Below are 25,770 nucleotides of genomic sequence, written 5' to 3' on the forward strand. Positions count from 1 at the left end.
TCGTTAGTTACAATCGTTACAACGATTATCACTATGATTGTTTACTTCATCTGATCCCAGCAAAGCAAGGAACGATTTGAAATGACACTGATCGATTAGTGAACGAGCACAGAATTACAGCGAATGAATGTTGATTTACAGCGAACAATTTATGACAATCATTCATAAATCGACACAACGCTTACAGGACGATTATCGTTTGAATTTAAATGATATAACGATTTTCCGTGTATAATAGGGCCCCAAGCCTTTGGTATCCAACACTTGCCATATTCTGTCCTCTGCTGAGTTAAGTGGGTCAGGGAGCCAGACTGTGATTTTCCTGTGACCATAAGCCTATACCTTTTCTGTCCTAGGATGTAAATGGAGCTGTGATAGGCTATGAGGTGCCTCCTCCGCAAAATGTTCTGAGACTCCCTGTTGTCAGACAAGCTGGAAAATTTGGCCTTGTGACTGTTTATTGGGAGGCATTGCCAATCACCGCGAGTCATGAAGATTTCACACCATGGTCAGGCAATCTCACGTATTCTGATGGACAGGTCTGTGTTATAGTGTATATATAGATTTGTATAAATGTTCTAATAAACTCATTTATACATAACATGCATTTAAATTCTCTAAGTGTGTGTGTATATAAAGAATTATTATAGGTGTGTGTGTACATTCCATACATCAGTAATGCTGGGCTATGCATCAAAGTTATGTTATAAAATGAAAAAAATATATCAAAATATTGAAAGAAATTATCTACAATCAGTTCCACCAGAGGGCGCTAAAATTCCAAAACGTTTACCAGAATTAAAGTATTGGTATGGTATATGGAAATGTTAATACAATAAAGCCTAATAGAATCCTACAGTATAATGAGATTTTTTTCTTTTTGAAAAACGAAAGTAACACATGTTTTGCCTCCACAGTCTTATGGGGCAATTGAAATTTTTATATTGGATGACACCATCATAGAGTTTTTAGAAACATTCAATGTCTCCTTAAAACGAGTGACAAATGGTGCCAAACTTGGAAAAGAAATCTCAGTTCTGGTCAACATCCCCCCAAATGACTCTCCATTAGGATTGTTTGGATTTGAGAAAAAAGTGGTAAGTATTTATTATATATGCTCTCTGTTCCCACCTACCCACCCCACCAAAACCAACAAAAAACACTATTGAAAGCATGCACTATATTCATTTTGAGAAACACAATGTAATATTACAATGTGTGTAGTGAGTGTGTGGTGTGTGTGTGTGTGTTTCCCCCAGAAGATTGCAGGTTACCCCACAACAGAACAATACGCAAAAGAGACACCTCTGGGAACTGGTTTTCTGATTATACTGTATCGTACACTGTGGGATCCATCCATTACAGTGTACCAAACATAGTATAAAAGTGCTTACTTTTCCCACATTTGGATCACCTTCTCATTCCTCCTCCCATCCCTATTCCTGTGTGATTGACAATCAGGACTCAGATGTCAGCTAACGGACAATTGGTCAGTCACTGAATAAAAAGTGATGGGAGGGGGGACAAGGAAATGTTACAGCCCTCAGCACTTTATACATCAACACTAAGCTTATAACTAAGCCGAGACTTCCTGTTCTGTACAGATCATTTCCTAGTAGTGTCCTCCTTATCATCACAGGCAGGAGTGCAGTATCAGGTGACACCAGTATATAGATAAAAGAGGTACACACAAAAGCTGCTGCTCACTACTTAGCTTCCCTGTAGAATGACCTCTATAAAGATCACTGATCATGCCCAGAAGCCTTTTCCATTAATTTATGGGACAGGTTCTGTCTACGGTGTCTGTGGTCCACAGGGCTTTCAGTAAAACATATCACTAAATGCTGTTAAAATAGTTCAGGCAAGATAACAGGCCTCATAATAATGTACAAAACAATTTGCAATCAGACAGTAAAAATAAAAAGTCCAAGATTATTAAACTTGAGTGGACCCCTCTGCATCTGCTATGGCCGCCACAGTTATAGTTATACCTCTGGTTGGATAATTATTGATGTTCCTTACTGCCAATATTCTGTCATATGACATTCAAAGGAGCATGAAGCAATCTTTATAGTCTATATTTAAAGAAGTCCCATGAAAAAAAAAATAAATGGCAGGAAGACAGGGGGGTGCGGAGACATAATAAACAAGTATAGTTACCTATTTGTGCCCTGTAGCATCACTCCTGTGTCTTGACAGCCGCTGGCCTCCTACAGGTAATCCAGCTGCAACTTCACACACCCAGCTTATGGACTGCCCTCCCTGCCAATCAGTGACTGGGGTAGGACACTAACCCAGTCACTGATAAGCTGAGCAAGTAATCTATCAGTGGGGCCGTGACGTTGCAGCTTGAGGAGCCGGATACACAATGTATCTAGTTGCCGGCCAAAACTGAGAGCCGGTGGCCATCAGCAAAACCCAGGAGCGGAGCCACCGCGGCACAGTGACAGGTAAGTATCCTTTGTTTATTATTAGTTTTACAGGACTTCTCTTCTAAAAAATCTATCTATGCCTCCAGCTGACATAAAACTCCCAGGTTGTACAGAGCTACAGTGCTGCCCAGTTACTAGTTTTTGTTCTTATTTGTAAGGTCCGGGTTTCTGAACCACAGAAGACAGGAGACCCAGCTGCTGAAGTTTCTCTGACTGTGGTGCGGAGTCAAGGTGGTCATGGCGCTGTCAAAATCCTTTGGATTGTAGAAGAAGCTGCACAATATGACCTGAGCCCACTGAACGGCACTCTTATGTTTAATGAGGTAAGCAATATAAAGACCTTTCCCATTGTGCGGGATGTGATACAAATTCCTTATATACTGCACAGCCCTGCTGGAAAAAATGGAGTTAGCTGAATGAATGGATAATAGTTTTTTCTCAGAAATCACTTTCCATTGTGCAGATCGTCAGACAATATGATTACATAAGCCCATGATATTTTTCGAGCTCTATCGGCATGGTTTATGTAACACATTTTGCTTTCATTCCTAGTTATGTAAAATGAAACCTACATAATACATTTCCATTTATTCTTGATACACTGTGTCCACTTATATTAGGCTGTAAATGATATGGTCTAGCCAGCTGTTGCCGGTCACTGTGTCCTGAGACATAGAAAGGTGTTTTGTTTTGTTTTTGCAATAAATATTTTTAATGGAACTGCAGAAGAACAGTAATGAAATGACATTGTCCTTACAATATCGTATCCATTACATCTTTAACATTATATCCCAATGGATCCAATCCCAATCTGACAGAGAAAAGTGGGAGTACAGTACGCTGTGTGAAGTAGGAATGTTTTTCACTTAAAAGGGTACCTGCCATGATGTTTTCTCCCCCCACTGGAGTGCAGTCACTCCTGCCACTGGAAGTTCAGGTAACTATGGAGGGTTGGTTCTGTGCACAAGCCCTGTTGGATCAGAATGGGGCTTGTGCATGGAACCAATCCAGTGTGGTTGTATCCATAATAACCTGAACTTCCAGCGCCAGGAGTGACTGCATGCTGACTGAGGAAAAAACACCATGAGTGGCATGGAAGAGTTTCAAAATGTGTGTCCTATTTTTTTATGTAAATGGAGACCACATTGTGTCCCCACTTTTCCCTAAGATGGAGCGTATGTTTCGGAGAATATAGTTAAATAAATAAAAAAAAAAAAATTTTTAGTGTCTCTTTGGGTAGGCAAAATGTTGAAGATCACCAAATTGCAATAATTTCCTGGGGAAAGACCAAATATTTCCTGATGTTGACTGTAAAGGGAATGTGCACACTGAGGAATCTGGGTGGATCACCCACCGGGGATTCCACAGCTCGCCCCCACGCACTTCTCTGCCTGTGCCACGACTCCATTCTATGGTCAGACAGATTCCACCGTTCGCCCGAAGAATGAACAGGTTCATTCTTTGGACGGACGGCGGAATCTGGCTGTGCATAGAATGTAGTCTTTGGCACAGGCGGAAATGTGCGCTGCTAGTAGTGGGGTAAAGCTACGGAATCCATGGCAGGTGATCTGCCCAAGTTCTGTAATGTGCACATACCCTAAGACTCCATGGACCCAAAAACATTTTACACTAGGCCCCTCTACACTAGTACACTATCTATACTACAGTATACTGTATGTGTTATAATTCTGTTCTATTATTATATTATTAAGCTCTCTTTAACTGCTGGTCCTATTTTACATTTTAGAGTGATACCAAAAAGACATTTACAATCCAGGCTATACAGGATGCCCTACTGGAGGGAGAAGAAGTGTTCACAGTCCAGCTGGTGTCAGCAGAGTATTCTGTCATCTCTCCTGTAGATGGTAAAACCTATTTTTTTCATCAAAAATATTTTGCATCCCAATATCTTTCATATTTTTCTGCCTACAGGGCTGTGGTTTTTACTGGTACCGTAGCTAGGACTTTTTTTTATCATGGTGGTATGTGATGTAACTAGTGTTACCTGTGAAAATGTTTGGGCTCAGCAACGTTATCCAATCTGGATTGCTCTGCGTTTGATTATTGATTCCCCACGGCTGCAGAATTTGGATGCTGCTCTATTGAGTCCTGGAAAACATACAGCCATAGGCATCCAACTTCTGCAGCTGCGGGGAATCAAGAATCAAACGCAGAGCATTAGGGATTGGATAATATTGCTGAACCCGAACATTTTGACAGGTTCACTCAACACTGAAAAACCTCCATTCTGGCATTGTTTTTTTTTTTTGGCACTGTGTGGGATTAAAAAAATGTTATGTTCTAGTAGTCCTGGCATTTCCACATGCGGCGATACCAAACTATAATAGATGAGCGAATCAGATTCATTTTGTTTTGTACAAAGAAAAACTGATCCACGCTTATATCCCTCAAGCTGCTGCCTCAGTGCAGAGGCAGGATACCTCCCAGGGCCCGCCTAGAAAACATGGATATAGCTATGCCTGAGGGAGATGAGCGCAGATCAGTTTTGATTTGTACAAAGCAAAACAAATCTGATTGGCTCATCTCCACAAACTAATTAAAAATGTATTATTTTAATATTTTTTAAATATTTTTCTCTGCAATTGCTTGACCACTTGTACAGTTCATTGCAATACATATGTATAGCAGTGAATATATATATGTATTGCAGTGAATTGTCACTTTCACAGTTTATTACTACTACCAGTCTGTAAAACATAAATCTGACATGAGCATCTGCATTGACTGTGCCATCTAGAAGGTTAAATCACTGGTAACAGAGCTGGCTCTAACACCAGTTACTGACCACAGCTGTCAGATGCTGAAAGCCATCGCCAGGTGTATACCTAGTGATGGCTTTCAGCATCTGACAGCCCAGCTCCTGAGTAGTAAGCCTGAATATTATACAGTAGCTTTCCAGGTTGCTGCTTTTCTTCTTCTGCACTGCACAATCTTTAAGTGACTCTAGTTTTATTGAACATTTTTATAAAAGTTTTTTTTTTACAGTTTTTGACAGTTCTTTATGCAGCAAAATATACAACAGGTTGGTAAAGACCAGAAAGGTTCATCCAAAAGTGTCCATCAACTTATATAGTGTTCACGCACAGCCTTGAGAATGTGGACTTTGACAAATGCAGACTTAGGCTATGTTCACACAGTGTATACTTTCGTAAAATCACGGCTATTGTACATACGTTGCATTGCTGTATATGGGATCCCGGCCGGAGTATATAGACATGGTATACACTCCGGCTGGGATCCCTAGCGGTGCCGCAAACAACTGACATGTTATTGAATAGTGGCCGCAGAAAACCATGTCGGTGCACACTATGGAGTGAGCGGATCCGGACGCTCGCTACATAGCGTGCAATGTAAAGTTCTGATGCGCCCGCATCACAACACTGCGACCCGAATGATCATCCGGCCGGTACTGCAGTACCACCCGGGATGATCTTTTCAGAGACCGGCTGTTCCGTCATCCGGTCGATCTCTTACGCTATGTGAACATAGCTTTATTTATACTTGTATAGGCGCTTCTAGGAGAATCTGCCCCAAACTAAAAACTATATAGATCACATTTTATGCAGAAAGGAAATTGATTCATAACAAATGAAGTTTGTATTGTTCTTTGGGAATACAGCACTAATATAGCAACTTTGCTTTATATTTCAGGAACAGTCACTGTTATTATCTCTGGAGATGTTGGAGCTTCTGGCACAGTCAGTGTAGCACCCTCTTCCAGTCATGTCCTCATTGGCGAACCATCTAGAAACTATAATGGTACAGCCTATATCAGGTACGTCTTTATCTTACCTTAATAAAGACCCATGGGTACCACAAAAACAGCAAACGGCTGTTGTCTATTTATTTGATGCCCTAAAATAGAGTTTAAAGAGGCTAAAAGGTAGAAGTAGTCTACAAATCATTACTGTAATTATTAAATTCTTCTGACATTTTTTGCATAAACAGCACCACTCCTGGTTGTTTGTGGTATTACCATTGATCTCCATTCACTTCAATGAAACTAAACTGCAAAATACACCTAAACTGAGGACAAGAGTGATATTGTTTCTGAAGGAAAGCAGACATGTTTTTCTAAGCCTGCATAACCCCTTTAAAAATTGATGTCCTATCCTCATTCTATAAATATAAGTACTCCATAAATATTACATAGATAGGGTTCTTACCCCAGGCACTCCTTCTGATCAGCAGAAGAGGTAAGAGCTGCATGTTTACATTTACATTGGTACTGTAGTATTTGTAGCATCTGTGCAAGGTTAAAAGGTACTCCGGAAAAATCTTTTTCTTTCAAATCAACTGGTTTCAGAAAGTTATATAAATTTGTAATTTAAAAATCTCCTGTCTTCCCATACTTATCAATTGTTGTATGTCCTGCAGGAAATGTTTTCTTTTAAGTCTAACACAGTGCTCTCTGCTGACATCTCTGTCCGAGACAGGAACTGTCAACAGCAGTAGCAAATTCCCATAGAAAACCTCCCCTGCTCTGGACAGTTCCTGTCTTGGCCAGAGGTGGCAGCAGAGAGCACTGTCTCAGACTGAAAACAAAACAACATTTACTGCAGAACATACAGCAGCTGACAAGTATGTATATTTTTCTAAAATCAGTTTATTTGAAAAGAAAAAAAAAAAGTTTCACCTTTGAACATTGTGGACTTGTTGAATTGGACAACACTTCAGTACTAATAGACTTTCAGCTGAGGTAGACATTGAAGAGTCTGGAGCATGGCTGCTTGAAACAGCTGACTGATGAGGATTAGCCATCAATCTTTAAAGCTTGAATAACCCCTTTAATGGGGAAAGTCAGAGAACATATCCCCAGCTATTACTAGAACATAGGGATGGCAGTGCTCTACTAAACACCCTGTACTTTATATATAGACTGTAAGAAACTCCTTGAGGAGAGCCAAGGACAGCAGCCTGGAGCCGAAGGGACTCAGTAGTGCACCATAACCCCTTTGTTCTACTGAATGATGGCATCTGTGCATTCAACACCCATTTGATCACATCCTCTAAGATGTCTCTATGATATGTAACTTTTCTTTAATGGCAGTGAAGGAATCTACAATATACAATATATTTCCATGCATTGGTGAAAGAACACATGAATTGCTTCAATGAACTATTGAAGAATTTAAGGGTTTCCACACATACATGTTATTGAAATAAAAACACCTCATCACCCCTGATTGATCTTTTTTTTTTTTACAGTCAGACGTTTACCTCAAAAAATCCTGACAATCTGTAAAACAAAAAAGAAAGGAAATAAAAAAAATAATAATAAAAAAAGATTATACTGCCTCCTTTTAGCTTACTGTCACATGGTTTCCTGTGCAAAGCAGAGAGTGCACCAGATCTGGCATCCATTCAGCCAGGTAGTGCTGAGACAATACCTCAATGAAAATGAAGGACTACACAACTTCCTATTAAGGATATATCAAGCAAAAACATGCTGAAGCTAATACACTGTGTAATAACCAGTGCAATGCTAAAGCTAAATAATGCTGTAGCCAATACAATTGGTATATTAGTTACTTTTCTTGTTATCTGCATATTAGTTATATTTCTTAGAGCACTTTTATTTAACTACAATTTCCTGATACCCTTTTAAGTCTTCGAATTGTTGTTCAACAGAGATACATAAAATGGTTTCCGTCTGTTCCTTTTGGGACGTTTCCAGACAATATTGATGACAACATAAGAGCACATTTTTCCACTGTTAAGTTGCAGCACAATATAAATCTTGGCAGCATCTTATGTGGGATAATAGGGTCATTCTAGTCTTCTGCCTCAGCGTAATTGTCATGTTTACAGTGTATAAGCGTGTTTTGCCTGACTATTCTACGGAATGGAATAACTATTTCTGATATTAAATATCTTCCCATAGTCTGATCCGAGGTCCGGGAATTTTTGGTGATGTAACAGTGCAGTGGAACATAACTCCAGCATACCCCAATGAGTTTGTAGAGACATCTGGAGTGTTAACATTGAGAGACAGGCAGTCTGCTGCCATAGTCATTATACAGGTGGGTTATAGGTTTAGTATAATGATACTTTATATATCATGTCATGTAATGTGCCACGTATTATCATCTAGGTAATTCACTATTATTATAATATGCATTGGGCCATTAGAAGAGTGAATGTAGGCTTTACAAGAAATAATGTAGATTTCAAGGTTTAATTTATACAGTGTGATTCATTATTTTCTATAATTAGATTGAGGACATCTTTTTCTGAATTATCCTGTAGAGACGAGGATGAACTGATTATATAAATGATTAGTCATTATTTGCTATGCAGACATTACATTATCTAACATTACCTCATACTGCGAACTGCTGAGAATCTGCATAGAAGGATCATAGAAGACATTTCATAAAAGGCTTAAAGGGGTACTCTGGCGAATCTTTTTCCCCCCAAAATCAACTGGTTTCAGAACGTTATATAGATTTCTAATTTACTTCTATTTAAAAATCTCAAGTCTTCCCATACTTATCAGCTGCTATATGTCATGCAGGAAGTGGTGTTTTCTTTTCAGCCTGACACAGTGCTCTCTGCTGCCTCCTCTGTTCGAGACAGGAACTGTCCAGAGCAGGAGAGGTTTTCTGTGGGGATTTGCTACTGCTCTGGACAGTTCCTGTCATAGACAGAGGTGCCAGCAGAGAGCACTGTGTCAGGCTGAAAAGAAAAACCACTTCTTGCATGACATACAGCAACTGATAAGTATGGGAAGACTTGAGATTTTTAAATAGAAGTAAATTAGAAATCTATATAACTTTCTAAAACCAGTTGATTTGAATGAAAAAGATTTTCGCCAGACTACCCATTTGGACTAAACAATGGACCAAACTAGGAAAAAGTGTGAAGCAGAAGTGTGAACGGGTCCTTGCAGGGATAATAGACAATAGATAGATGGAGAAAGGTGAAAAACAACTTTTGATTGTTTTTTTTTGTTATAGTGTTAGGCCATGAATCTTCAAGAAGTCGTAGGGATAAGTGCACGTTCATGTTTCTGATCACAGAAACCATAACTTTATATTAGGCAATGGTTACTTACAGTGTAACTAGTAGAGTATTGTTGTACCGTGTTAGCCTTAGAAATCAGCAGACTAGAGAAGAAGTCAGGCGATACCTTTTAGAGGCTAATTGAGTATTGAGTCTAGCTCTCTTCATCGTACATGATGTTATACAAATCTGAACTACACACTAGACAGAGCTCATCAAAGTACAGTATTTTAGAAACTTTACAATAACAAAATGCAATATACACAGGGTCTGCTATTTACAACAGGTCAATAAACTAAAGCTGGTGAGGTGTGACAAGAGGATGGTAAGCTCTTGCTGCTATCTGATTGTTGTCAGATTAATGGCCTAATAGCAATTAATGGTCTTCATAGCCAGAACAGGTCACACATAGGCCGACATGAAGGGGGCATGTCATAGCCAGAGCAGTTCACACATAGGCCGACATGAAGGGGGCATATCATAGCCAGAGCTGGTCACACATAGGCCGACATGAAGGGGGCATATCATAGCCAGAGCTGGTCACACATAGGTCGACATGAAGCTGCATGTCATAGCAAGAGCTGGTCACACATAGGCCGACATGAAGCTGCATGTCATAGCCAGTGCCAGGCCCGTTCCTACCATGAGGCAGAGTGAGAATTCTGCCTCAGGCGGCAGCTTCTGAGGTCCCTAAGGGGGCGGCACAATCCTGCCCTGTCATTGTAGTTAAGTCATTTCTGACTTAACTAGATGACAGCAGCCGCCCAGCAGTGTTACCTTATCTCCTGCTGCCTTATCTGGGTCCCGGCTGCCTTATCTGCAAAGCAAACAGTGGAGGATGCACAATACTACAAAGTTTCCCTGTGATCCCGGTGCTTCCTCCACTGTGTGCTGCCTGAGTGTCGGGACTGGAAGCAGGAGGAGGAGGGGACTTAGCACGGCAGCCTGCAGAGGTCATAACAGTGAGAAGACCAGGAAACTGACCCTGCAGAGCTCTGTCTCCTGTCCACCCTCCTCTGTGTGTGCTTCCTGTCCTGTGCCCCCCTCCCCTCTGTGTGTGCTTCCTGTCCCCCTCCTCTGTGTGTGCTGCCTGTCCTGTGCCCCCCTCCCCTCTGTGTGTGCTTCCTGTCCCCCTCCTCTGTGTGTGCTGCCTGTCCTGTGCCCCCCTCCTCTGAGTGCCCTGTCCCCCCTCCTCTGTGTGTGTTGTCCCCCCTCCTCTGCACCATGAGCTCTGTCTTCTGAGGTCCTGACTCTTCATAGCCTCCCAGGACCTGTGTAGCCAGGAGACAGATCAGAAACAGAAGGTATGGTGTGAATTGCATAAGTGTGTGTGTGTGTGTGTGTGTGTGTTTGTGTGTGTGTGTGTGAATGTGCATGTGGGTTTTATACAGTAGATATATGCTGAGGTGGGTATGCAGTGTTTCTAGGTGCTTACTGTGGGGGGTGACTGGTATTAGGGGGTCTTTGCTGAGGGAAGGGTATGGGTATTTTCTATTAGGAGGTCAGTATCACCAACGAAGATGCTGTTTGGGGGTATTAGGTGATATCCACCATTACAGGGGCACCATGCTTTATAGGTCACCTACCCTGATCATATGCTGTAATCCTCTACTGGGCACTCTGGAGGATTACTGCATCAAGGGAGGTGACTTATACAGCATGGTGAGGGTACAGCGATTATGCGGATCCCATGCTTTATAGTTCATCATTATCTCTCCATCTCATTCATTGAATACCGGCCGCAGAGAACCTGTTAGTTCTTGCAATGGAGTGTGTGGCTCCGGCCGTACGCTCCATTGTGTGCAGCGGTGAATCCGGATGTGGGCGCACATGAGTGCGCCCGCACCCAAATTCAGAAGGAATGAACATCATCCATCCGGTACTGTGGTGACTTGATGATCTTCAGTAAAACCAGCCGCTCTGTGATCCGGCTGGGTCACAGAACGGCCGGTGTTATACATAGTGTGCACATGGCCTAAGGCACAGAGACAGGGGGAGTGATGGTAACTGGTCACACAGCTGGTACATGTGTTTGCATGCAGTATACGCACTGCTGGTACCTACTATGCAGTACATACACTGCCGGCAGGTATATTTTTATGTGTGTGGTATATTTATAGCTAATATATACCTATATGTGTGGTATAATTGCTGCTAGTATATATACATATATATATATATATATATATATATATATATATATATGTATGTGTGCAGTTGATCACTAATTATTGGGGGGGGCGCCATTTTAATTTTCGCCTCAGGCAGCAGAAAGGCTAGAATCGGCCCTGGCCAGAGCAGGTCACACATAGGCTGACATGAAGCTGCATGTCATAGCCAGAGCAGGTCACACATAGGCCGACATGAAGCTGCATGTCATAGCCAAGGCAGGCCACACATAGGCCGACATGAAGCTGCATGTCATAGCCAAGGCAGGTCACACATAGGCCGACATGAAGGGGGCATATCATAGCCAAGACAGGTCACACATAGGCCGACATGAAGGGGGCATATCATAGCCAGAGCAGGTCACACATAGGCCAACATGAAGGGGGCATATCATAGCCAGAGCTGGTCACACATATGCCGAAATGAAGGGGGCATATCATAGCCAGAGCTGGTCACACATAGGCCGACATGAAGCTGCATGTCATAGCCAGAGCAGGTCACACATAGGCCAACATGAAGGGGGCATATCATAGCCAGAGCTGGTCACACATAGGCCGACATGAAGCTGCATGTCATAGCCAGAGCAGGTCACACATAGGCCGACATGAAGCTGCATGTCATAGCCAAGGCAGGTCACACATAGGCCGACATGAAGCTGCATGTCATAGCCAGAGCAGGTCACACATAGGCCGACATGAAGCTGCATGTCATAGCCAAGGCAGGTCACACATAGGCCGACATGAAGCTGGCATGGATATTGAGACCATGTTGCAAAGTTTAAATTTGAGCATTAGTTTATATTCCCATTCTCTTCTTTCTATTTGTGTCTTAAAATGTCCCATTAAGACTGTAACCCGCAGGTCTTCTTACTGTGTGTCCCTCTCCAGAGAAATGTGCAGCCACGGGGAGATCCATCCGGTCGTTGGTAATATTAAATCAGTGTGAGTTCAATCATTGACTGAGTCTCTGCCTTGTTTTCCCCACATAGAGGCCTGTAGTGGGGCATCGCACACATGATCAGATACACCACATTGGAAGATCTGCAAGAGAATGTTCCCTTGATTCTGTGGATCTCCTGTGACTGTGGGACTGGTACACTGTCAGAGATATGGATATGTGTGCAGGTCTTGCATCTGTTTTGTAGGCAGGGTGGGGTGCCATTATCTGTAGGGGCCTTCAGAGCACTGCGATGTCCTACTACAGGCCTCTATGTGGGGGAAACAGGGCAGAGACTCAGTCAAGGAATGAACTCACCCCGCTTTAGTATTAATAACATCCGGACAGATCTTCCTGTGGCTGCACATTTCTCCGGAGAGGGACACACAGTTAAAGATCTGTGGGTTCTGGTCTTAATGGGACATTTTAAAACACAACAGAAATTTAAAACTTTGCAACATGGTCTCAATATTTATGCTAACTTCATGTCGGCCTATGTGTGACCTGTTCTGGCTATGAAGACCATTAATTGCTATCAGGCCATTAATCTGACAACAATCAGATAGCAGCCAGAGCTTACCATCCTCTTGTCACACCTCACAAGCTTTACTTTATTGTCTGTTGTAAATAGCAGACCCTGCGTATATTGCATTTTGTTATTGTAAAGTTTCTAAAATACTTTGATGAGCTCTGTCTAGTGTGTATATATTGCAGTGAAATGATAGAATTCCGGAAAATGATCAAATGACCACGCCATTCCATCATCTCCCTAGGGATTTGATCAAATCACTGACCCTATTCAGGGAAATGATGGAATGAACTATCAAGGTGTCGCCCGGCTCTATGTTTGGCGGTGGAGGCGGATGGGGGAGCAGAGCGGCACACCTCCCGGCAGGCATACCCCATTGGACTGGACGGGGGAGCAAAGCGGACAGGCCAGGGGAGCAGGAGGCATGCCGCAGGGCGGACGGAACCGGAGGCGAAGGAGAGCATAGCGGCACACCTCCCTGCAGGCATATGGCAGCAAGGCAGATGGAGGAGAAGAGTGGTACTCCTCCCAGCAGGCATATGGCGGCAAGGTGGACGGGACCGGAGGCGGGCCGGGAGCAGAGCGGCATACCTCCTGGCAGGCATACACCATAGGGGCGGACAGGGAGCAGAGCGGACAGGCCAGGGGAGCAGGAGACATGTCGCAGGGTGGGGTGGACAGGACTGGAGGCGGACTGGGGAGCAGAGCAGCACACCTTCCTGCGCAGGCATATGGCTGCGGGGCGGATGGGGAGCAGAGCGGACAGGCTGGGGGAGCAGAGAGGCGATACGGTAAGCAAATTCTATGTTGCAGGGGTTAATTCCATCATGAAACGGCGCGGTCATTTCATCATTTCCCAGGATTTGATCAAATCCCTTAGAGTTTTGATCAAATCCCTTATTCTATCATTTCACTGCAACATATATAAGTCTGTGATTTTTTCAGTTTTGTATAAGATCATATCTGATGAAGGTAGCTAGACTCTCGAAAGTTTACACTCACATATACTCTAAAATATATTGCCTGACTTCTTCTCTATTTTACTTAAAGTGTAAAGGCCCTATTACACGGAACAATTATCGTCCATACCCGGACGATAATGGCAGAAGGCAACGATCATCTGACATGAAAGATTTCAGGTGTTTGTTGCAGTCTTTTCCCTTTCAACATGTCGAAAGACAAACAACTGATATAGCAGCGATCTGCTGCCATCACTCTGTGGAACAGGAGCAGCGGCAGCAGACCGCTGCTATCCTCTATGGGCTGCTCGGATGATCTGGCCATCACCCGGGCAGCCCCCCCCCCGCAGCTCCCAATAGCCTCCCCTGTACTCACCCGCTTGCTGCTGTTGCGGGAAATAGCGGCAGCAGCGAGCTGGGAACGAGGGGCAAACAAGTGCTGACATCGCTCGTTTACTCCTCTAGTCGCCCCATGTAAAAGGGGCTTTACTGTCATTTAAAACCTATCTTCACTTTGCTTCTCTATAATGTAGATGACTTTGCCTTCATAATAACTGATAAGAAGTGTGGGGGTCTGGAAAACAGCTTTTTGAGTTCAGAATGGTCATTATTTGCCATTATTTTTACACTGTTTGAACATAACCCAAAGCTAAAAACTGACAGCAAGAAAGTTAACATGCCAATGTCAGCCAGATCCGTGTGATTCACCTTTTTGTCATCAACTACTCCAAAAATTGTGCCAGTCTTTATACCTGTGTCTGTAAGAGTCCTTATCACTGAAGAGTATGTCATTACTACTTAGAAAGAAATGTCATTGACACCTCGAGCCTTTCTCCTCCTTGATGTCCTCTTTGTCACATTTAGGCTCTTGATGATAATGTTCCAGAAGAAAAAAGCTACTATCAATTTCTTCTAAGTAAAATCAGTGAAGGAGGAATAATAAATGAATCTGCCCGACTTGCCAATATCACCATGGCTTCCAGTGATCTCCCATATGGAAAGTTTCAGTTTTCACAAACACTGATGCAAATTTCTGAAGACGTGAGATGGGTAAATAACCAGAAGCAGCGAGATTTATGGACTATGAATACCTGTAACTTACTAACATACTTGTTATCTGGGGAGCAGAATAAGGCCAAAGTCTTCTGCTCTCCAGTATTAATATATACCAGGGGAACTGCAGCACAGCTTTTATTGAATAGATCAATTCTGCATTTTCCCTGTATTGTGAGTGACAGGGAGCACTGCCAGTGCTGAGGGGGCTCCTACAGTCACTGGATCAATAAAGTAGGACGCCCACTGATCATGAACTGTGTGGCATCTTAGCAATATATTATAACATTATAAAATAGAATATGCCCATCTGGCTTCCTAGCTCCCTTAAGCTTGTTTGCGGACCTAAGTTGCGCAACTTTCATAATGCCCATTGGCTTTAATTAGAGTTGCACAAATGGCACAGCCCCACTAGCTACGCTGTGTATATAACTGCAGAAGCTATTGTAAGTAAACAGCACAGCTTGCAGGGCTAGGTCTTCTGTGCAACTTCAATTAAAGCTTCTTAACCACCTCCAGCAGCCACTTAAATGGGTTATCCAGGCTTAGAAAAACATGGCCAATTTCTTCCAGAAACAGCACGACTCTTGTCTCCAGTTTGAGTAGGGTTTTGCAACTCAGTTCCATTGAAATGGCGCCTTATTGCAAAACCACACCCTAACTGGAGACAAGTCATGTTGTTTTTGGAAGAAAGCGACCATGTTTTTCTAGTGCTGGATAACTTCTTTAAGGAGGCTGGGAGGACATCCTTATGAGGTGGGAATGCCCCTTTAACTGTAAGACAAGGTCAAGTCTAGTTATACATGGGTAGGGGTGATATATACAGTACTTCCCTGCAAGCTGTGAAGGTGTCCACCCAGAGGACAGCGGCTGCAATAGCTATCACTTTTACACCAGGAATTACCAAATTTGTTAGCAAATTCAACATGATCATAGATCCCTGGCAAGACTACCAGGTGAAGGATAAAAATAAAGAACTCTTTAGTCATTCCCACACCAAGCTTTTTGGACTAGGAGTAAGGGATCCCTGTGTGGAAAGAGATTTTAATTATGATTAATGATGATACTGTATTTACTATGCACTATTAGGCCATGTTCACACAATTTGCAACAACGGCCGTGATTTACACAAAACATACCTTGTATTGTGAATGAATGGAATCCTGACCAGACCAATCTGGCCGCAAAGAGAACTAGCATGTCAGTTTTCTGAGGCCACTATTCACTGAATAGCGGCCGCAGAAAACCCTGTCAGTTGACTCAATGGAGTGAGTGGCTCCGGCCACACACTCCATTGTGTGCAGCGGGGAATTTGGATGTGGGTGCACAAGGGTGCGTCTTCATCCAAATTAATCCGAAATGAACATCATCTGGCCAGTACTGCAATACTGCGATGATCTTCAGTAACACCGGCTGTTCTTTGACCGAGCCGGGTCACAGAATGACTGATGTTATTCAAAGTGTGAACATGGCCTAACTGTAGATTATTTCGCTGACGACAGACATGTGATGACGTTGATGATGGTAATAAACATATAGCTATGTATTGGGATATCACTTGTGTTGTTTTTTGGTACGGTCATGGATAGTATTACCTGATCCAAGCCCTTCCTTTCAGAGCCCGGACATCTTGCTATTCAGCTAATCTAAATATTATTGTTATACTTGTGTCTTGTTGGATAAAGGTAAATGTTACCATCTTTCGTTCTGGTGGTAACTATGGAGAAGTTCAGCTGAAGTACCAAACAAATAACGGATCGGCATTGAAAGATTTGGATTACACAGACACCAAAGGACAACTTGTGTTCAGGCCAAATGAAACAATGAAAAGTGTTTCTGTAGAAATTAAAAATGATCAATTACCAGAAGGACCCGAAGATTTTTTTCTCATCATCACAGAAGTGACTCTTCTAGGAAGGTAAAACGTAGCAGTCTGCTTATTATCCTTTTAGTTCTGTGCAAGTTGAATTGTCTCAGTCCCAAAAATGTATTAACGTTTAACGAATTTCTCACAGCGGCTATGACCATACCATCAGAGAGAATGGACTGCAGATTGATGAACCTCCCATAATAGGGAACAATTCTATCATCCGAATCATTATTCTAATAAATGATAATGCGGAAGGAGTTATAGAGTTTGATCCACAGTTTGTTTCATTACAAGGTAATTTTGTGCTTTTACTTGCTGTTTTTTTAAGCTGTAAACCAGAATTCTCTGCATATGAAACTTGAGGTATTTTGTATTATACAAAAGCATTATGCGGTCTTTGCATAGAAATGTTAGTGAATGTACTAAAACATTTATTTGAAATGGTAACCTTCATTTTTACAGTGGTGATGTATTCCTCAGCTTTATAGAATCAAGGAAAAAAGGTAACAACCTTGCAAATACAATCAAATAAAATATGAGCAAACAATGACCATTAGAATGGACATGAAGTACAACCAGCTATTTGTACATGACATCAGAATTGATAGGAATTCTCTTTCAAATCAGATTCTCTGTTGAATAGATATACAGTTCTTTCTAGCATGAAAACAGATCTAAGGCTGTCCATAGACATGATCTAGTGCAAATTACATTTTGAAAGGGGTATTTTGTTTAGGTAATATACATGTTGAATCATCCCCCCTCCTGGAGATTAACAATTTGTTCCATACTTATTATCTTTTCAGCCTCCTTTCCCCAGTTCTTAGCCTGCCCTCCCTCCTGAGCACATGTAAACAGGTCCCTGGCCGCCTGTATCTGCACTCTGTGATGCCGGAAGGGTTAAATTGCTGGTGACCTCACTGTGATTAACACCCCCTTACACCATCTACAAGCTTAGATGCTTCACATTCAATATATACCTTGTAAAACTTGTATGCGTCTTCTTTCTACTCTAAAATAGCTTCATTTAAAGGGGTATTCCAGGAAAAATCAATAAATTGCTAATGGAAAGGGTTAACCAAGGTTAACCCTTTCCTAATATACTTACCTGTCCTTTTTTGGCCCCCCAAGGAGATCTCCGGTCCAGGGGGATGGGGGGATCGCGGTGGCAATCATACAGGAAGGAGGGGGCTGTGACCGAATGTGATGTCACCGGACCGGAAGGGCAGAGGATCCGCGAGTCACAACTTGGAAGATCATGTGACCGGACCGGAGATCTCCTTGGGGGGGCCAAAAAAGGAGAGGTAAGTATATTAGGAAAGGTTTAACCTTGGTTAACCATTTCCATTAGCAATTTATTGATTTTTCCTGGAATACCCCTTTAATTGATGGACAGTGTCAACTAGGTGGGGCATCATGACAGTTGGGCCCTCCCCCCAGGCAGGAGATTGGGTCCAACTGCCATGAAGCCTCGCCTAGTTGACACTGTTAACTGAAAAAAAATGAAACAAGAGTAAGGGGGTTACAGTATGCCATTAACCCTCCCGGGCATCTCAAAAGGGAGGGGGGAGCAAGAGATCAGAGTTAAGGCAGAAAGCAGCAGGATCAGCACTGTGGGAAAGGAGACTGAAAAAGATAATAACAAGTATGGAATGAATTGTTAGTCTCCAGGAGGGGGTTGATGCTACATGTATTTTACCTAACAGAAATACCCATTTAACATGCTCTAGTAAACTGAAACTGCAACTTTCACACAGTGTTACATATACATCATTTAGAAGTTGGTAGATAACCTTTGAGTAACATATATTTCTTTCCCTAGTGGAAGAAGATGTAGGAATATTATTGATTCCGGTTTTGAGGACACGTGGAACATATGGATATGTGACAGCTGATTTTCTCTCCCGAGGCATTTCTGCTTCGCCCAATGGTGTAGACTACACAATCTCTAATACTTCAGTAACATTTCTGCATGGACAAAACAGAAGCTTTATCAACGTCTGGATTACTGATGACGAAGAAAGGTATGACATGCATAAACAAGAACACACACACGTTTGTGACACTAACACAGCAAAATAAATGCACAGACATATACTTTACCATGACATTATAGCACTAGACACACAAAAAACTATTGTGAGATCACAATAAAACTCATAAAGACACACAAAGGCATTATTTGTAGATCATCATGGAACGTGCTTTGTTCAAATCCTAGTTTGTCCATGCACTGCGTATGTTGGTGCAGGTTGATTAATAGTCCAATATAGTAGAGATAACAACTGCACTCGACTCCAAAGATAACGCTTATCACGCCATCACTTATTTATGTAGAGGTTCAGGTAAAGATCCTTCCTAGGCACAGTTTCAGAGTTATTGTTTTACATATCAGTTAGTAATGTGATAGCTTACACAATCACAGGGACGTTTCGGTCATGTGGACGTTTGTCAACCAGGTATATAACCTGTAGTGGGAGAAGGAGGTGAAGTGCCGGAGGGTTACATTATAAGAACAGAAAGCATCTATTTTTACATCACCACAGAATCCATTATGATAGAATTAAAGGACAAGTGCCATGAAAATTTTTTCCCAGTAATTGAAGCACATTACAAAGTTATATAACTCTGTAATGTGCTTCAATCACCTATCTGCCTCCCTTCCCTTTCTTTTCCCCCCTCCACCCCCCAACAGGACCTAATTACTGTCGTCACCGTCACCAAGCTCTTCTCTCAGCTCCTTCTCCTGTTACACTAGCCTTCCCCCTCCACTGCCTTGTCAGGTGACTCAGCTTGCTCAGCTCCCATTGGCTGAACAACTGCAAGCCATCACTTGTAGACCAGCCCTCCTGCTGATGACTCATCCTCACAAGAAGGAGCTGCCTGGTGACAGTGAAGACAGTCATTAGGTCTGTGTGAGTTAGGACACTTCCTGGTGGGGGGTGGAGGGCGGAAAAGACAGGAAAGGGTGGCAGATAGGTGATTGAAGCACATTACATTACTGGGAAAAAGTTTTCCATGGCACTTGTCCTTTAATAAAGCTGTTATACTGTCGGTTGTGTCTTTTTTTTTTTTACATGTCAGATTCGTTAATGTGGTGCATGCCCTTAGTAAATGGAAGGTTTTTCAAAGGACAAAACTAGGACCATCCCGCCACACTAGAAGTGGCTGTTTTTAGAATAAAAAAAAAAACGTCAAAAATGACACTTTGCTTAAAGGAGAAGTCCGGCAAAATTTTTTATTAAAGTATTGTATTACCCCCCCCCCCCCAATGATACAAAATCACCATTATATACTTATTACGGGAAATACACATAAAGTGCTTTTTTCCCTGCACTTGTTATGTCACGCCCCGACTCCCAGAGCTGTGCGGGCTGTGGCTGCTGGAGAGGATGTTGGCAGGGGGACACTGAGGGACACAGGGCACTGGAGGGACACTGAGCATCCCTCTGGCATCATCCTCTCCAGCAGCCACAGACCACACAGCTCTGGGAGTCGGGTTGTGACATCACCATGTTATCCAGGAAGTGACATCACCATGTTATCCAGGAAGTGAAGCCTTGATGTAGTAGTAAGTGCAGGGAAAAAAGCACTTTTTGTGCATTTCCTGTAACAAGTGTATATTGGCGATTTGTATAACTTTTGGGGGGCAATAGAATACCTTAATAAAAAATTTCTCCGGACTTCTCCTTTAATTAATCTGACAGTTGTGGCCGGTTTTAAAGGACACACCTACTTGGTGGGTTTATGGACAAAAATTACGGGGTTTTGTATATATTGTGTCGCAGACCTTTAGGGTGCCTTCACACGTAGCGGGTTTTAAATCCGCACTGTCAAATCTGCTGCGGATCCGCAGCGGATTTAATTGTGCGGATTTGATGCTGTATTCATTCATATAGTCAAATCTGCTGCGGATCCGCAGCGGAAAACCCGCTACGTGTGAAGGCACCCTAAAGGTCTGCGACACAATATATACAAAACCCCTAAATGAATGGACACAGCATTAAATCCGCACTGTCAAATCTGCTGCGGATCTGCAGCGGATTTAATTGTGCGGATTTGATGCTGTGTTCATTCATATAGTCGAATCCGCTGCGGATCCGCAGCGGAAAATCCGCTACGTGTGAAGGCACCCTTAGTAAATATGTCGGATCACTAAACCCACAGGAAAAATGGACAAAAATCCCATCAATTTGCTGCTAGGAGCATGTAAGTCAGCCCCTTTAATCTGACATCCCAATAAAGCTAAACTTATAAAGAAATGCAGATACACAATTGTGACATCATTACAACAGAGTGTCACCTATTTAAACATTAACACAACCTGACCTCATCACGACAAAGAAATAAATATATGAGAGATGCAGCTTACTATATGAATTATAGTCATTGGACAATACATATGGATTCATAGTCTTCATATTGCAATTTAATAAGTAATGCTGCAAAAATGAGAAATTATTTAGTCCTGCCAGACACAGCTAATCCATCATTGATGATGCTTTATAATCATGACAATTGCCATAAAATTTTCCTGTTCCAGTGAGTTCTCTGAACAGTTTGAGATCCGCCTTGTGGGAGCGAGCGGAGGAGCAGTTCTGGGCCAGCACATTGTGTCAGTCATTACAATAGCTAAAAGTGACTCACCAAGTGGAGCTGTGAAGTTCCTTAATCAAAGTGGGCTAACATTACCTAACCCTAATGTAACCACCACTATATCATTGATGTTGGAGAGAGTCGGAGGACATACGGGAGAAGCTCAGGTACTTTATAGGAAATTCTCAACTTGTATACATTATATGGACCAAAAGATAAAATATATACAACTTAAATTCATAAAAGAAAAAAGTTCTCTTATAAACAAAAGATATTGTGTTGATATATAAAAGTGAACCTTGTTTCCATGCACGGCGCTGGTCTATTACTAGGCTGAAGAACTGGAAGCACGTCAGCCCGCCCCCAGTGGGAGGAAACCGCCGCCCCTGTGTTACTTGGCTCCATTCGAATCAATGGAGCCACGTCACAGAGGGGCAGGGGTTTCCTCCCACTGGGGGGGGCCCAGCCCACTTTTAGTGCTTCAGCCCAGACGGCGAACGGTAATAGACATTCGCTTTAAAACGTTACTGTCACTTAAAAAAAAAAAAACTTTTCGCAGACTATTGCTCTTTCCATATTGTTACAGGACATGGATTTTATAGTAAGTCTATGGAGTCTGATTTCTGCAATAAGACAGGGAGTGAAGCATTCAGCCCTGTGCTTTTCCCAGCTCTATCTAGCATTTCTTTGGGGGATCTACCACCTAGACCCCAATCTTTCAGAACTATTGACATGTCTGTGTGACATGTCAAAAGTTTTTCAACGTGACAGTAACACTTTAATATGCATCTAAACCAGTTTTATTTCATGATATGTCAATGTGCATAATAAAAAGGTAAAGTGCAAAATTCAGCTCTGCTTAGGCTATCCCTTTGATCTCTTTGTTTTATTGACAAAAAAAAAAAAAAAAAAAGCGTTTACTTAAAGGATTTATCCAGGATTAGAAAATGCACAACTACTTTCCCGCTAAAACAGCTCCACCCCTGTCCCCAGGTTGTGTGTGGTATTACAGTTCAGCTCCGTACACTTTGATAGAACTGAGATTCAAAGCCACATCCAACAAGAGTGGTGTTGGTTTCTGGGGAAAAAAGCGGCCATGTTTTTCTAAGCGTGAATAAAAAACAAAAAACAGTAATAATGTAGTGTACTGAACATTCAGATAGTGATCTTCCAACCTGTGGGGCTGCAGGGTTTGGACAGTACTGTTTGTTTATTTATTTTCTTATAGTATAAGTAAGAACATAATGTATTGTTTTGCTTTTTTTTTCTTTTTTTTTTTACAAATATTTTGCATTGTGTGAGTAAGAACTGGTACATCATGTATTTAACATATGCTTTGAATACGACACACTGAGAAGGATGTAAGGTGCATGTTGTGCCAAGAACACCAACGGGAAGTGCATACGTCCTGAACAGTCTGGTATCCTATAAATATACCCACTGCTCAGGAAGTCAGATACTTTACACTTCTCATCAAGCAAATAGGAGGAATCACTGGTATGTTCCATGGCTGCCAGGAAGTATTCTCAGTGCTGGTTCTATTTACCAGCTGCTCTACCTGGAAACGCGGCCAGGTATCAATAGCATAAATAACTGGTTACTAGGTCAGCACCAAGTATATTGTCATCTTTATCATGTGTTGGGGTGGTCAATAAAGAAAGGTATCTGTAAACTTTATGTCCCAAGTAGTTGTACTGTTGATTTTACGTTGGATGTCAGTGTTTCTAAATGTGAGACGTATCGGGTTACAATATCAGATCACAAGCCGGACCATTACATCACTAATGATATTATCCAGTACTGTGGAAACAATGCCAGATGGCACGCTGTTAACAGACGTGGGTTTAACACATGTTTAGTGTGATGTGTGATTTATTAGTTATGTCCTTCAATCTTTCCTCTTAAAACAAAAAAACAAAAACATTTACCTTTTTTTTTTTTTTTTAAACCTTGTGGACAAACTTTTTGCATTTCTACTAAACCCAATGTCTGCCTGGTAAGGTGCCAACAACGCATTCTTATTGGAAAGCCAAACAGCCTGTCCAGGGCCTTCCATTTTTTATCCAACAAAATACTAAAGACATAACTATAAAATGACATAGTGAAATAAGTTTTCCTAGAATGGCGCAGCAAAACCGTGATTAGGTTCTCATACTTGCAGATACATAATATGGTATAACTTTTTCTCTCCTTAAAATATGTGTGTCTATAAGAGCAGATGACACCAGCGTTATCAGTTGTTGCCTTAGAGGATCCACTGTCAGACAAGCTGTGCATAGTATTTGCTGTATAACTGCTAATGCTTACACTGCAAACATGTATAAGGAGCAGACGAGACAGTTCAGCTTATTGTACTCACTTCTTATTTAATCATCCCAGAAGTGTCACAGGGTTTTAGCATAGTGTCACTGTACTCTATAAGTGCTAAATACTTGCTATCTGCAAATAAACAGAGAATTTGCTCAGCAAAAATAAACATAGGCACTAGACTTATCTCAGTATTCTTCTTATGAGAAATCATATGCCGGCCATTGTAGAGGATTGGAGGAACACCCACCACATGACAGAGCTGTGTACATGGATTGGCTCCTTTTCACATGTCCATCTAATTGTGTCTTATACAGATTAAAGGGGTTATCCAGCGCTACAAAAACATGGCCATTTTCTTCCAGAGACAGCCCCACTCTTGTCTCCAGTTTAGATAAGGTTTTGCAACTCATTCCATTGAAATGAATGGCACCTAATTGCAAACCACACCTGAACCGGAGACAAGAGTGGGGCTGTCTCTGGAAGAAAGTGGCCATGTTTTTGTAGTGCTGGATATCCCCTTTAAAGAGGGTATACCATCAGGAACATCGTCTTTAATCTGACCCAGGGATAGTACGGCACTGTCACAGGGAAGCCGGTGCCACGGTCCGTTTTTGAACCTCAGCCCGGTTCCCTTGTACGGCGTTGTTCTATCAACGGGTCCCGGGCCGGAGCTAAAGTACAGGAGGCAGGCCGGCACGCCCCCAGTGGTAGGGAATTTTCTCCCCTCTATGACGCGGCTTCATTAGAATCAATAGAGCGGTGTCATACAGGGGCGGGGGATTCCTCCCACTGGGGGTTGGCTGGCCTGCCTCCTGTGCTTTAGCTGCGGCCCGGGACCCGTTGATAGAATGGCGCCATACACGGGAACCGGGCCACGGTTCAGATAACGGACCGTGGCACCAGCTTCCCCGTAATGGTGCCCTACTATCCCTGGGTCAAATTAAAGAGGATGGAATTCACACGTTCCGTGCATGGTCCGTTAATACGGAAGATGTGTCATAGAACAGAGTTCTGAGCTTCATGAGAGATGCTGGGAGCTCCAAGACAGTTTCAGTCTTCACGCTACTGTACTGACTCAGCTGTATCATTACAGTACCATGAACATTTAAATTGTTCTACTATTGTGGTCTGTAGAACATCTTCCGTGCACTGATCATTACTGATTAGATATGATTTAAAAAAAATAGAACAAGCAGGGGTGAACTATTCAGTGTGTCTGCTTGGGCTTTGCTCCCATTTTGCACATCCGTGCTTCTCCCAAGTATTTTCACATTAGGAATACTGTATTAAACTTTAAAACATGATCCTAAAAGGCGGTTAGTTAGTTAGTTAGTGTGGTATTACATGGGCAGAATGCATCCAGCCATGAGCATGGATCAGGTAAATTAGTGCATATTCAACGAGCTCAGTACACGGCTTGATTATCATGTGGGAAGGGCTGCATGAACAACCATTAAATCATTCATGCAGCCCATCCCTTCTATCTTTCATTAACTGCATACCTCCATCACACAAGGCAATGTGCGGCCAACAAATGCAGGGTTTATACAGGGCAAAACAATCATCTGATAAATGTGCATTTGCTTTTTGCTTTGCTCATTCACTGGGCCTATCACTATGTATGTTCAGGTGATAATCACCCCATGAAATAGGGACCTCAGAAGAGTAACTTTCTTTGAGCATATGTGGGAATTAACTAATTTGTTAAGCTCCCGTACAATCATGAGTTAAAATAATAGCAAAGTTTGTCCCATGTACCACATGTGTTCCTCCATGCTTATCTTTGTGCAGCCTTCCACTTGGGCACAAAGCTTGCAAAGTATTGGAGGTTTGAGGAACCAGAGTGTTAGATATCGTAATATTTATCCAGTTCATCATGAAAGGTTAAAG

General features: G+C 42.2%; 1 protein-coding gene across 8 annotated transcripts in view; it reads left to right on the top strand.

Annotated features, from left to right (window-relative positions):
* Positions 1-25,770, top strand: part of ADGRV1 (adhesion G protein-coupled receptor V1) — a 354,135-nt gene that overhangs the window by 179,223 nt on the left and 149,142 nt on the right. For all 8 annotated transcript variants that reach the window (XM_069962903.1, XM_069962904.1, XM_069962907.1 and 5 more), the window contains 11 exons: positions 357-539; positions 918-1,097; positions 2,591-2,755; positions 4,180-4,297; positions 6,105-6,228; positions 8,338-8,476; positions 14,916-15,101; positions 16,790-17,022; positions 17,120-17,268; positions 18,797-18,998; positions 21,518-21,737. In XM_069962903.1, coding sequence (XP_069819004.1) covers positions 357-539; positions 918-1,097; positions 2,591-2,755; positions 4,180-4,297; positions 6,105-6,228; positions 8,338-8,476; positions 14,916-15,101; positions 16,790-17,022; positions 17,120-17,268; positions 18,797-18,998; positions 21,518-21,737 — 1,899 coding nt within the window. The remainder of the gene's footprint in view (positions 1-356; positions 540-917; positions 1,098-2,590; positions 2,756-4,179; positions 4,298-6,104; positions 6,229-8,337; positions 8,477-14,915; positions 15,102-16,789; positions 17,023-17,119; positions 17,269-18,796; positions 18,999-21,517; positions 21,738-25,770) is intronic.

This window comes from Dendropsophus ebraccatus, chromosome 3, assembly GCF_027789765.1.
Source record: "Dendropsophus ebraccatus isolate aDenEbr1 chromosome 3, aDenEbr1.pat, whole genome shotgun sequence".
Lineage (NCBI taxonomy): Eukaryota > Metazoa > Chordata > Amphibia > Anura > Hylidae > Dendropsophus > Dendropsophus ebraccatus.